Source organism: Scyliorhinus torazame, chromosome 16 (genome assembly GCF_047496885.1).
Source record: "Scyliorhinus torazame isolate Kashiwa2021f chromosome 16, sScyTor2.1, whole genome shotgun sequence".
Taxonomy (NCBI): domain Eukaryota; kingdom Metazoa; phylum Chordata; class Chondrichthyes; order Carcharhiniformes; family Scyliorhinidae; genus Scyliorhinus; species Scyliorhinus torazame.
Window position 1 is genome coordinate 145932207 of NC_092722.1, and position 14603 is coordinate 145946809.

General features: G+C 46.1%; 1 protein-coding gene across 6 annotated transcripts in view; it reads right to left on the reverse strand.

Moving 5' to 3' along the window:
* The window catches only part of mgmt (O-6-methylguanine-DNA methyltransferase), a 735973-nt gene extending 721637 nt beyond the window's left edge, over window positions 1-14336 (reverse strand). For 2 of the 6 annotated variants that reach the window (XM_072479183.1, XM_072479178.1), the window contains exon 1: window positions 13331-13420. In XM_072479183.1, coding sequence (XP_072335284.1) covers window positions 13331-13411 — 81 coding nt within the window. In that variant the 5' untranslated portion in view covers window positions 13412-13420. Of the gene's footprint in view, window positions 1-10709; window positions 10803-13330; window positions 13467-14173 lie in introns of those variants that run through there. The other 4 variants (XM_072479179.1, XM_072479180.1, XM_072479181.1 and 1 more) reach the window with 4 other exon arrangements.
* Between the last annotated feature and the right edge of the window lie 267 nt (window positions 14337-14603).

Genomic DNA, 14603 nt, shown 5'->3' on the forward strand with positions numbered 1-14603 from the left:
ATGTTGACTTTGTCTAATACTGCTGATATTTTCGAAGCGTGCTTTCTCGCATCCTTTATAATGGACTCAAGCATTTTCTCTACGACTGATGTTAAGCTAGCAAGTCTGTAATTCCCTGTTTCATGCCTCACTCTCTTTTTAAATAGGGTTATATTTGTCACCCTCCAATCTGCCGGTCTTTCCAGAATCATCAGAATTTTGGACGATGACAACCAATGCATCCACTATTTCCATAGCCACCTCCTTTAGTACCCTGGGATGTACATTTTCAGGCCCTGGGGAATAATCTATTTCAGTGCCATTAATTTCTCCTATACTGTTTTTCTAGTAATACTAATTCCATTGCATTCCTCCGTCTCACTAGATCCTTAATGCTTTAGCATTTCTGGGAAGTTTTTGGTGTCTTCCTCTGTGAAGACAGAATTAATGTAGTTGTTTAACAGCTCTCCCATTTTCTTCTTCTCAATTATAAGTTCTCCTATTTCCTCCGGGTACTCCACTTTCCTCCCACAAGTCCCGAAAGAAGTGCTGTTAGGTAATTTGGACATTCTGAATTCTCCCTCTGTGTACCTGAACAGGCGCTGGAATGTGGCGACTAGAGGCTTTTCACAGTAACGTCATTGCAGTGTTAATGTAAGCCTACTTATGACAATAAAGATTATTATTATAAAAAACTACTGCCTCATCTCAAACCCCCTTTCCTCCCAAAGATCATTGAACATGTTGTTGCTACCCAAATCCCTGGCCATCTTTTCCACATCTTTAGCTTTGAACTCTTCCAAGCATTCTTCGTTCTCTGCCAGAGCGCCGAAACCACACCAATCAAAGTTGCATGTGATCTCCTACGTAACTGTGACCATGACAAACTCCTCCCCCTCATCCTTCCCAACATGCCAACAGCCTTTAATATGTTTTTTGTAAAGTATGTTTATTAAGATTGTATATTTGGGTAAACAACGCAACAAAACCAAGAATGATACAGCACAGCAATCTAACAAAAGGTTCAGCAAATATGAACACAGAGGGAGACAGGAGAACAGCAGCAGAACTAGCTCAACACAATCATTAGACATTAGGGCGCAATCAAACGACCTTGACGCACCCGACTAGGTAATGCGATAAGGCTGTTAAATCTCACGAGAGGCCTCTGGATCTTGCATTCATGGGAGTGAGATCCATATTTGCATATTTAAGGACTCATTTAAATACGTCGGCACCAGATTCTCCCAAGGCTCGGGAACGAACGACTGTGCCTGGTGGAACTCGCCTTGGCATAACCGTGGACCAGGGATCACAGCACCTGGGGGGAGGAGGTCTCCCAGGCCCTGGCACACCCACCTGGGCACTTTGGCATTGCTACCCTGATTGAGCTCATCATTGCAGGAAGTGAGATAAATGCAGCCTCGCTGAGGCTACAAAATAGAGTCCTGTTTGATAGCGGGGTCGTTCTCAGCGCTGCAGGCGCCGAGCAACACCCCGCCATACGTGCCCAAAACAGACTCTGTTTTTTGAGCATTAAATCGGCCCACAACTTGATGCCTCTAGAAGTCCCATCCAAGGGAGAAACAGGACAAGGCCATGAAAACATGGTAAAATGGGGCACACCTTCCCACGCAGCGATTGCATGCAATTGCCACCAGAGTTCAGAGTATGCTTGTCACACCATGTTTGGGTCCATATAAATGCATATCTCCTTCAACTCCAGCATGGCCAGAGGCAGCAATGCCACGCCTCAAGCTCCTCTCCTCGGATACGAGGCCCATCTGCACCCATGCGGGAACCAATCACGGATTCTTTATACACACTCTTTAAAAAAAAAGTAAAAATATAACGAATCACGCTAGAACCCCAGTTCTAAAAGAGTGTTACATATATACCACGCAATGCAACATAACCCCAGTCTCAGGCCCATTCAGACCCAACATCATTCCTTACATTTTTACAGAAAGGACCAGCAGCAAAATGTTTGGATTATGATCAGTGCTGACAACACCTCCCAAGAAAAACAAAACAGAAGGAGAACTAGAATTATCAGGAGTGGATCACAGGACAACAAAGGATCAGGACCCCACCATATTCCCCAGCGTACGCCCATCATCCATAAAATGAGAAAAGAGCCTTTAACATGGTTAAAAATCACATAATTCCCCTCCAATACTCTCATTCACTGTCCAGTTAAGTGGGAATGTTTTTACCTGGTTCTATCCTTATCTATCCAATCATATCCAGAGAATATCCTTCATTGGCATCTGCTTTTGCTCCCTGCATAATAGTCTGTGGAATTCCCCAATCATCTATTCATGGCACCCTTATATTTCTCATCTACATACTGACCCTTGGTGACATCGTCCAAAACAACATTAATATTCATAGGTATGTCGATGATATACAGCTCTTATCTCACAATCATCTCTCTGACCCCCTCTAATATGTTGTAAATCCTGCCGTGGAGGAGCCAAAATTTCCTCCCATAGAAGCATATAAAGCTGAAGTCATTGTCTAAGCTCCATTCCCTTTTCTGGCTTAGCTTCTTCTTTCCTGGATCCAACAGGACTTAAAACACAGTGACATTCAGTGATATTCTAGAAAAGCCTGGAACATATTTTTACAATAGCTTCCTCTGGGCCATGTATGTAGGCAAAAAGGCCAATTAGCTATCCTTGCAATCCCAACTCATCTTCCATAGATTCTCTACAGTACAGAAGGAGGCCATCGGTCCATCCAATCTGCACCAACCAACCCTCTGCAAGAACACTCCACCTAGGCCCACTCCCCTAGTCTATTCCCGTGCTTTGATCATGGTCAATCTATCTAACCTGCACAGCTTTGGACCAAATAGACAGTTTTAAGCACAACTGTTTACAACCAGTCATTCTCAACACTTTTCTGGGATGCTGAAGATCCTCAGCCTCAACAGCAAACAAACAGTTGCTGCCATTGTCTCCAAAAATCTTCTTACCAATAAAGGAATCCAAGCCTTCCTTTGATCTCAACAATCAAACCGGCTAAGATTACCGTCAGGCTGACTTCAGAACAGGTCCCTTCAAATTTACCTTCAATTTTCCAAAATATAATCTTGCAAACCTCATAATTATAACAATATCAGCAGCACTGCACAGCTATTAATCTTTGATCTCTGTTAATGGGCCTTAACTACAGTTTACATTGATAAGATGAAAAATTTCCTCCATTTGTGAATGATATGTGTTGAAGTAAATTGAGTAAGGGACATTCTAAATTTTACCCTGGACTTAATTTTTCCACAAAAACAACGTAAAATTTTATACAGACTTTGTTTAAGTGAGGCCACAAAACAAATCATAAACTGAAATGGGAAATGTCACACTGGTTCGGTTGGGAATTTTCTGTCTTTTGGCGTAGGGATTCAACTAAGTTGTTGGGACAGCAACAAAGAACTTTGCTCTGCACCAGTATGTGCTATTCACAAGTTCAGGGTTGCACTGTTGACACAGGGTGCCAAAATTGGAAAGATTCCATTCCTGTGCACTGACTTCTTTCACCTTGGTTGAGGGCAAACAGTCAGAGACATTTTGTAAATAAACGGGCACAACTAAAATAGATGAAATAACACAAGAATTATGGGGAAAAATAAACACGAATAGCTGAATGAAAACTGAGCTGAAACAGGTGGAGAGAATTTCAAACAGGCATAACATTTAAGGCATTTAAATTTTGAAGATAAAACTAAAAACATGTTGCAAGATGAAGTGATTGCTGCTGTGAATTTCATATTGTTTTTTTGACTCTTTGCAATTTGTTCATACATAATGGCTTTGTTTTTGACAATTTGTTCAACGTGTTGTTGAAATTACACTACAATCTAGAAAACCTTGGTCATGGACCACAATCCAAAATGTTGATTTGTTCCAAAGTAAATCCCACAACTCATCATCAAGCAACTAAATATACTTATTTTAACAACTGTACACGTGTCATAATTACTAAACTGGATTCTCAACTTTTCTCCCCGCATAAACTAATCATCTACAATTGAAACTGGATCAAAAATGTCAAAAAGCATCATTAGCCTGTACTGCACATCATCTCCGCCAAAGAGGATGGACTTGACCCGAGTCCAAAGAGTCATATTCGAGCAACAATGATCCCCAAAAATGTTCTATGCCTTTCAACAAACGTTTTAATTATTAAGCTTCTTCAGGAACGTTCACCTCTGAACCGCAAGAGAAAATGCTGAAAAATCTCAGCAAGTCTGGCAGCATCTGTAGGGAGAGAAAAGAGCTAACGTTTCGAGTCCAATGACTCTTTGTCAAAGCCAACACACAGAGAAAGTGGGAAATATTTATACTGTGGAGTGAGAATGAAAGATGAGTCATAGCCACAGAAACCAAGGGGAAAGAGGCTAATGGCAGTTCCCAGAGAGGACAAAAGATGTGAACGGTCAAACAGTAGGGAAACTATCAGAGGATGTGGGGGGAGGGGAAGGGGGAAGCAATGCTCCAGGGTCACTGTCTGTGCGGAGTCTGCACATCCTCCCCGTGTGTGCGTGGGTTTCCTCTGGGTGCTCCGGTTTCCTCCCACAGTCCAAAGATGTGCAGGTTAGGTGGATTGGCCATGATAAATTGCCCTTCGTGTCGGGTGGGGTTACTGGGTTATGGGGATGGGGTGGAGGTGTTGACCTTGGGTGGGTGCTGTTTCCAAGAGCCGGTGCAGACTCGATGGGCCGAATGGCCTCTTTCTGCTCTGTAAATTCTATTAACACTGCAATGAAGTTACCGCAAAAAGCCTCTAGTCGCCACGTTCCGGCACCTGTTCGAGTACACAGAGGGAAAATTCAGAATGTCTAAATTACCTAACAGCACGTCTTTTGGGACTTGTGGGAGGAAACTGGAGCACCCGGAGGAAACCCACACAGACACGGGAATCCGCACAGTCAGTGGCCCAAGCCGGGAATTAAACCTGGGACCTTGGCACTATAAAGCAACAGTGCTAACCACTGTACTACCGTGCCGCAAGGGAAAGTTACCACCTCTCTTTTGGCATCTGTTCCACTTGCTACCCCTCAAATTGCCAACCACCCCCCCCTCTCCTCCCACCAAATCACTGGCTGACAACTCGCACCATCCCCACATCATATCTAACATATTAAACACACCCCAGGGTGCTTCACAGTAGCACTGCAAAGGAAATTTGACACTAAGCCATGTAGATAGATATCAGGACAGGTGACCAAACGCTTGGTCACAGAGGGAGATATTGCTGACCAATCAGATGGTTTCTTCATTATTTTGTCCAATCAGTCCATAATGACATGAACTTTGATGTCTGTTAGATAAATCTTAATGACTTGTGCTTCTGAATAGTCCAGTACTCAAGCTCCAACCTGCACACTGGATATTCTATTCAGAGCTTGACATTGGGAATGAAAATGTAGAACTGGATCAAATGAAGTCCAAGGACTGCAGTGCAGGCTCACAAGAGCAGCTACAGGTTTGTGGGTTGACACTGAAACATCAGCAATAGTTTGGGGAAAATATAAGTGAAAGAGAAATGCCAAATTTAACTGCTACATCTAATTATCGTTCATTGACATGAACATACAAATTACCATATAATGCTACTGCTAATATCTTTTCTGGGTTACAAATTCTTGTGTTCTTTGGCCTTTTTTAAAGATTGGATAAATTATAAATAATAGTGACAACTTAAGAAAAACATTAATCAGAATCCTGATAACACTAACTCGTTAATCCTGAAAAACTGATGAGAAGAGGACAATCATGGGCAATTGTAGCCCTCTACTTTGCAAAGTGCTTTATATAAACACAGTACATTCTATCACATAAAAGTTCTCCAGAAATGCTTACTGACTGTCGTAGAATCTTTGGATTCTACTGACAGCACAAGTGATTGCATTTTTTTAAAAAAAATTGTTATTCTCCTCCTTTTTCACATTTTCTCCCAAATTTACACCTACCAACAATAAATAAAATCATTAACAAATATGTCAATAATAACGATCCCATCCTCCCACCAAACCCCAAACATTAGCCCGCATGTTCACACAAACAAATGACAAAAAGGAATTAGGGATCACCTATAGTCGCCATTAACACACATAGCCCCCCCAACCCACACGCCCCAATTAATATTCGATGTTATCCAGTTCTTGAAAGTGCACAATGAATAATGCCCATGAATTGTAGAACCCCTCCATCCTTCCGCTCAGTTCAAACTTAACCTTCTCAAGAGTCAAGAATTCCAACATGTCCACCCGCCACGCCAGGGCACAGGGTGGAGAGGTTGCTCTCCAACCTATCAAGATCCTTTGCACGATCAATGCCCCCGCAGCCGTTTCCAACCCTGGCTAGTCGGACACCCTGAATATGGCCTCCCGGAGGCCCGGGTCCAGTTTCACGTGCACCACTTTAGAAATTACCCTAAAAACCTCCTTCCAGTAATAGAACATAGAAAAATACAGCACAGAACATGCCCTTCGACCCACAATGTTGTGCCGAACCTTTGTCCTAGATTAATCATAGATCATAGAATTTACAGTGCAGAAGGAGGCCATTCGGCCTATCGAGTCTGCACCGGCTCTTGGGAAGAGCACCCTACCCAAGGTCAACACCTCCACCCTATCCCCATGACCCAGTAACCCCACCCAACACTCAGGGCAATTTTGGACACTAAGGGCAATTTATCATGGCCAATCCACCTAACCTGCACATCTTTGGACTGTGGGAGGAAACCCACGCACACACGGGGAGGATGTGCAGACTCCGCACAGACAGTGACCCAAGCCGGAATCGAACTTGGGACCCTGGAGCTGTGAAGCAATTGTGCTATCCACAATGCTACAGGGCTGCCCTGAAGAACAAATTAATCTACACTATATCATTCTACCGTGATCCATGTACCTATCCAATAGCTGCTTGAAGGTCCCTAATGTTTCCGACTCAACTATTTCCACAGGCAGTGCATTCCCATGCCCCCACTACTCTCTGGGTAAAGAACCTACCTCTGACATCCCCCCTATATCTTCCACCATTCACCTTAAATTTATGTCCCCTTGTAATTGTTTGTTCCACCCGGAGAAAAAGTCTCTGACTGTCTACTCTATCTATTCCCCTGATCATCTTATAAAACTCTATCAAGTCGCCCCTCATCCTTCTCCGTTCTAATGAGAAAAGGCCCAGCACCCTCAACCTTTCCTCCTAAGACCTACTCTCCATTCCAGGCAACATCCTGGTAAATCTCCTTTGCACCTTTTCCAAAGCTTCCACATCCTTCCTAAAACGAGGTGACCAGAACTGTACACAGTACTCCAAATGTGACCTTATCAAGGTTTTGTACAGCTACATCATCACCTCACGGCTCTTAAATTCAATCCCTCTGTTAATGAACACTAACACACCATAGGCCTTCTTCCCAGCTCTATCCACTTGTGTGGCAACTTTCAAAGATGTGTGAACATGGTCCACAAGATCTCTCTGCTCCTCCACATTGCCAAGCACCCTACCGTTAACCCTGTATTCCGCATTCATATTTGTCCTTCCAAAATGGACAACCTCACACTTTTCAGGGTTAAACTCCATCTGCCACTTCTCAGCCCAGCTCTGCATCCTATCGATGTCTCTTTGCAGCCGACAACAGCCCTCCTCACTATCTACAACTCCACCAATCTTCGTATCGTCTGCAAATTTATTGACCCACCCTTCAACTCCATCATCGTCATTAATGAAAATCACAAACAGCAGAGGACCCAGAACTGATCCCTGCGGTACGCCACTGGTAACTGGGATCCAGGCTGAATATTTGCCATCCACCACCACTCTCTGACTTCTATCGGTTAGCCAGTTCGTTATCCAACTGGTCAAATTTCCCACTATCCCATGCCTCCTTACTTTCTGCATAAGCCTAACATGGGGAACCTTATCAAATGCCTTACTAAAATCCATGTACACTACATCCACTGCTTTACCTTCATCCACATGCTTGGTCACCTCAAGAATTCAATAAGACTTGTAAGGCAAGACTTACCCCTCAACAAATCCGTGCTGACTATCCCTAATCAAGCAGTGTCTTTCCAGATGCTCAGAAATCCTATCCCTCAGTACCCTTTCCATTACTTTGCCTATCACCGAAGTAAGACTAACTGACCTGTAATTCCCAGGGTTATCCCTATTCCCTTTTTTGAACAGGGGCACGACATTCGCCACTCTCCAATGCCCTGGTACCACCTCGGTTGACAGTGAGGACGAAAAGATCATTGCCAACAGCTCTGAAATTTCATCTCTTGCTTCCATTAGAATCCTTGGATATATCCAGTCAGGCCCGGGGGACTTGTCTATCCTCAAGTTTTTCAAAATGCCCAACACATCACATCTTCCTTCCTAACAAGTATTTCCTCGAGCTTACCAGTCTGTTTCACACGGTCCTCTCCAACAATATCGCCCCTCTCATTTGTAAATACTGAAGAAAAGTACTTGTTCAAGACCTCTCCTATCTCTTCAGACTCAATACACAATCTCCCGCTACTCTCCTTGATCGGACCTACCCTCCCTCTAGTCATTCTCATATTTCTCACATATATGTAAAAGGCCTTGGGGTTTTCCTTGATCCTATCCACCAAAGATTGTTCATGCCCTCTCTTAGCTCTCCTAATCCATTTCTTCAGTTCCCTCCTGGCTATCTTGTATCCCTCCAGCGCCCTGTCTGAACCTTGTTTCCTCAGCCTTACATAAGTCTCCTTCTTCCACTTAACAAGACATTCAACCTCTCTTGTCAACCATGGTTCCCTCACTCGACCATCTCTTCCCTGCCTGACAGGGACATACATATCAAGGACACGTAGTACCTGTTCCTTGAACAAGTTCCACATTTCACTTGTGTCCTTCCCTGACAGCCTATGTTCCCAACTTATGCACTTCAATTCTTGTCTGATATCGTATTTACCCTTCCCCCAATTGTAAACCTTGCCCTGTTGCACGCACCTATCCCTCTCCATTACTAAAGTGAAAGTCACAGAATTGTGGTCACTATCTCCAAAATGCTCCCCCACTAACAAATCTATCACTTGCCCTGGTTCATTACCAAGTACCAAATCCAATATGGCCTCCCCTCTGGTCGGACAATCTACACGCTGTGTTACAAAAGCTTCCTGGACACACTGCACAAACACCACCCCATCCAAACTATTTGATCTAAAGAGTTTCCACTCAATGTTTGGGAAGTTGAAGTCGCCCATGACTACTACCCTGTGACTTCTGCACCTGTCCAAAATCTGTTTCCCAATCTGTTCCTCCACATCTCTGCTACTATTGGGGGGCCTATAGAAAACTCCCATCAAGGTGACTGCTCCTTTCCTATTTCTGACTTCAACCCATACTACCTCAGTAGGTAGATACTCCTCGAACTGCCTTTCTGCAGCTGTCATGCTATCTCTAATTAACAATGCCACCCCCTACCTCTTTTACCACCCTCCCTAATCTTATTGAAACATCTATAACCACGGACCTCCAACAACCATTTCTGCCCCTCTTCTATCCAGGTTTCCGTGATGGCCACCACATCGTAGTCCCAAGTACGGTTCCATGCCTTAAGTTCACCCACCTTATTCCTGATGCTTCTTGCATTGAAGAACACACACTTCAACCCATCTCCGTGCCTGCAAGTACTCTCCTTTATCAGTGTTCCCTTTCCCACTGCCTCACTACACGCTTTGGCATCCTGAATATCGGCTAACTTAGTTGCTGGACTACAAATCTGGTTCCCATTCCCCTGCCAAATTAGTTTAAACCCTCCCGAAGAGTACTAAAAACCTCCCTCCCAAGATATTGGTGCCCCGCTGGTTCAGATGCAACCCGTCCTGCTTGTCCAGGTCCCACCTTCCCCAGAATGCGCTCCAATTATCCAAATTCCTGAAGCCCTCCCTCCTACACCATTCCTGCTGCCAGGTGTTCAACTACACTCTCTCCCTATTCCTAGCCTCGCTATCACGTGGCACCGGCAACAAACCAGAGATGACAACTCTGTCTGTCCTGGCTCTGAACTTGCAGCCTAACTCCCTAAACTTGTTTATTACCTCCACATCCCTTTTCCTACCCAAGTCGTTGGTACCAATATGCACCACGACTTCTGGCTGCTCCCCCTCCCCCTTAAGGATCCTGAAGACACGATCCGAGACATTCCTGGCCCTGGCACCCGGGAGGCAACATACCTTCCGGGGGTCTCGCTCGCGACCACAGAATCTCCTATCTATTCCCCTAACCATTGAATCTCCTATTACTATTGCTTTTCCATTCTCCCCCCTTCCCTTCTGAGCCCCAGAGCCAGACTCAGTGCCAGAGACCTGGCCGCTCGGGCCTTCCCCCGGTAGGTCATTCCCCCAAACAGCATCCAAAACAGTATACTTGTTTTGAAGGGGAACGGCCACAAGGGATCTCTGCACTGTCTGCCTGTTTGTTTTCTTTCCCCTGACTGTAATCCAGCTACTCTTGTCCTTGGGTGTGGTTACCTCCCTGTAACTCTTCTCTATAACCCTCTCTGCCTCCCGGATGATCCAAGGTTCATCCAGCTCCGACTCCAGTTCCCTAACACGGTCTCTGAGGAGCTGGAGTTGGGTGCACTTCCCGCAGGTATAGTCAGCGGGGACACTGGTGGGATCTCTCACCACCCACATCCTACAGGAGGAGCATGCAACTGGCCTAGCCTCCATCCCCTCTTACCTTACAGAATATAGCTGCCCTGTGGACCAACTGGACCTCCGCCCTCCGACTCTGCTCCCAGTCAGTTGCACTCTCTGTAAACTCCAGGCTCCCTTTTCGCTCTTTGTGGAAATGTAGGAAACAAAATGAAAGGAGCACCTTACTCCCTCCTCACCTAACTCCCTCAGTCACCAAACTCTCACTATAGCACTCAAATGCCCCAAATTCAGCACTCCCTCAGTCCACCAAATTCTCACTATAGCACTCAAATGCACCAAATTCAGCACTCAGTGCAAATCCTCTAGCTTTGGACAGGACGAAAACATATGAACGTGATTAGCAAGGGCCTCCCCCGCAACGTTCACACACATCTTCTACTCCTTCAAAGAATTGGCTCATCCTCGCCCTTGTGAGGTGTGCTCTGTAAAGCACGTTCAGCTGTATCAGCCCCAACCTCGCGCACGAGGTGGAGGCATTCACTCTCCGGAGGACCTCACACCAGAACCCATCCTCCATATCCTCTCCCAACTCTTCCTCCCACTTTGCTTTGATCCCTTCCAGTGGTGCCTTCCCTTCCAAAATTGCCCCGTAAACCAGTGACACTATCCCCTTCTCCAGTCCCCCTGTCGTCAGCACCTCCTCCAGCAATGTGGAGGCCGGCTCCACCGGGAAGCTCTGCATCTCCTTTCTGGCAAAAGCTCAAACCTACATGTATCTAAACACATCCCCCCCACTTCAGCCCATACTTCGCTTCCGGCTCCTTCAATCCTGCAAACCGACCCCTAAGAAACAAATCTTTTAGTGTCTTAATCCCCTTCTCCTCCCATTTCCAAAAATTTCCATCCCACCTCCCTGGCTCAGATCTGTGGTTCTCATGAATCGGCATTTCCCTTGACCCTGCCCCAAACCCGGTGTTGGCGAAATTGTCTCCAAATTCTCAATGACGCTATTATTACCGGACTCCCTGAGTATTTCCCTGGGGCTATCGGGAGTGGCGCTGTTGCTCGTGCTTTCAATCCCGACCCCCTGCACAAACTCTCCTCCATTCTGACCCACTGAGAATTAACCCCTCTGACCCAGCTCCGCACCTTCTCCACATCTGCTGCCCAGTAGTGATAAATCAGGCCTGCCTTCCCCTCTGTAGCAGCACCTTTCTAACTCTGGCCACTTTCCCTCCCCATATGAACGAAGTAATCCTTCCCTCAGCTCTCTGAAAAAAGCCTTTGGCAGGAAAATCGGCAAGCATTGAAAAATAAACAGAAATAGCAGCAACACGTTCATTTTAACCGCCAGTGACAGAGGGAAACCATCCCACCTTGCCAGATCAGCTTTCACTCTCCCCACCAAACTAGAAATGTTGTACCTGCAGAGCCCCCCACCCCACCCGGGCAACCTGCACCCACCGGTACCTAAAGTGCGTCCCTGCCCTGCAGAACGGCAGCCCCCCCACCCCCGGCTGAGACACCGCAAAATACTCACTCTTGTCTAGATTTAGTTTGTACCCCGAGAAAGACCCAAACACTCGAAGCAGCTCCAATATTCCCCTTATCGACACACTCGGATCCAACATGTATAACAGCAAGTCATCGGCATATAAGGTCACCGTATGCTCTATCCCCCCCACCCACCACACTATTCCTTTCCATACCCCCGAACGTCTTAATGCGATGGCCAACTGCTCAATCGCAAGTGCAAACAGCAGGGGGGGGGACATAGGACATCCCTGCCGAGTCCCACAGTGGAGCGAATAGTATCTCGAGCTGATGTTGTTTGTGCGGACACTCGTCCTGGGCTCCTTAAATAATAGCTTTACCCAGTTCACAAATCTTGGTCCAATCCCAAACCACTCCAGTACTGCCATCCTACCCGGTCAAACGCCTTCTCAGTGTCCAATGCCACAACCACCTGTTTCCTTCCCCTCTGCCGGTGCCATAACGACGTTCAATACCCTTCTAACATTTGAAAAGAGCTACCTCCCTCTCACGAACCCCATCTGATATTCACCTTTCACTTTCGGGAGGCACGCCTCCAGCCTACCCGCCAATACTTTTGTGTCCACATTCAGAAGTGATATGGGCCTATACGACCAACACTCTGTCGGATCCTTATTTTTTTTAGCAACAGGGAAATCGATGCCTGCCCCAAAGTTTGTTGCAACACCCTCTTCCCTATCGCCTCTTCAAACATCCCCGCCATCAGGGGTGCCAGTTTATCCTTGAATTTTTTATAATATTCCACCGGAAACCCATCCGGCCCTACCACCTTCCCCGACTGCATCCTCCCAATCACATCCTTTATCTCCTGCTCCACTATCGCTCCTTCTAATGTAGCCCTGTCCCCCTCCCCTAACCTCAGGTACTCCAACCCATCTAGAAATTCCTGCATCTCACGGTCTCCCCCAGGTGGCTCTGACCTGTACAACCTCTCATAAAATTCCTCAAAAATCTAGTTAATCAGATCCAGAGCCACCACCAACTTCCCTGCCCTATCCCCCAGCACAAGTGATTTCTAATATAAAACAAAGAACAGTACACAGCAGACAATGCTGTTAAGCTGCTCACACTGTGTCTTTTATACACATGCTGCAAACTCTTGAAAGAACAGTACTACAGGGATAAGTACTGTTAATGTAAAGTACTTACCCTCTTACACATCCCAGAGCATTTCATTTTTAGCATACTTCTAAGAATGAGTAATAATTGGTAGTCAAAGGACATCTCCATAAAACCCAACTGACTAATGTTTCACTGAAGTGAAACAGACCAGTGCCAGCAATGTCAGGTAGGAGATCCACCTGGAGTATGTTCACTAGTCATAGATTAGTCTGTTTACAAGCACATCATTGGTGACTAGTGAATGTACTCCACGAGGATCCTCCTGTCAGCGAAGTGTACCCGTGCATTGAAATGTCAGTCAGCGGAGCTCTTCAGAGAAGCCCTCAGACTACGGATCATTCAGTGGCACGGCTTTTTATAATGTTCTGGGACTCAGAAGAGTGCAAGTGTCTCTCTCTCTCTCTCTGCGGCATTGGTTTCCTTTAAAAGGAGCAGTGTGCTTTTTGTTTGAGGGGGGAGGGGTGCGGTCAGTAGAATCACTAAAAATAAGAAAATAGATGCTTGAAGGATTCGACTGAATTGCGCCAGAATTGAGCAGCTAAGGAATTCGGAGCAAAACAGTTAACTGCTGAAGAGGCCTGTGCTTTAGACGCGGTGGATCGTTAGTGACAGGAAGGCGTAGGGTTTATGTGATCACACAATTCGAGTTACCCTGTGCTTTCTCACAGCATCGCAATGAGCAGGGCGATGTTTGATCCGCGGCCTCCGATTTTATGGACACATTCGGGAATACAAAGTATCCCTTCTGAGCTTGCGCGCGCCACTGCCTCTCCGCTCACGTGGGAGGCAACAAGCAGCAAACGCCGCCACTTTCACACATGACTCGAACCGAGAAGAGAAATGTCTCCGGGTGAGAGACTGGTGACTTACTGCACTCCCACTCCTCCAGGGGCCCCGGACCCTCGGCAGCCTTGCCCTGTGCACACAACGTGAGAAAGCTTCCACTGGGAGCTGCCCTGGCCACGCCCACCCCACTCATTAACTTGGATCCCCTCTCAGGTGTGTCACAGGAGCTCGCCTCACCACTCTGAAGCAGGCAAACAGCCACTCCTCAACACAACTCAGGCATTGAGAGAGAAGCAGCATTAACCTCTCTCAGGTCATGAACGCCAGAAGCTGTTGCGTTTGCGCAAATTATCTCGCCCCCCCCCCTTTTTTTTTAAACTAACTTTCAGTTGCATTTTTGTTCTGTTTTAACGTGTCGGCCATTTGCCCAGGCTTTCCTGAAAGGGTGTGCGATTTTTGCTCTAATTAAAAAGTTAGTGTTCGTATCAGTAATAATAAAGTGTTCCGAATTACA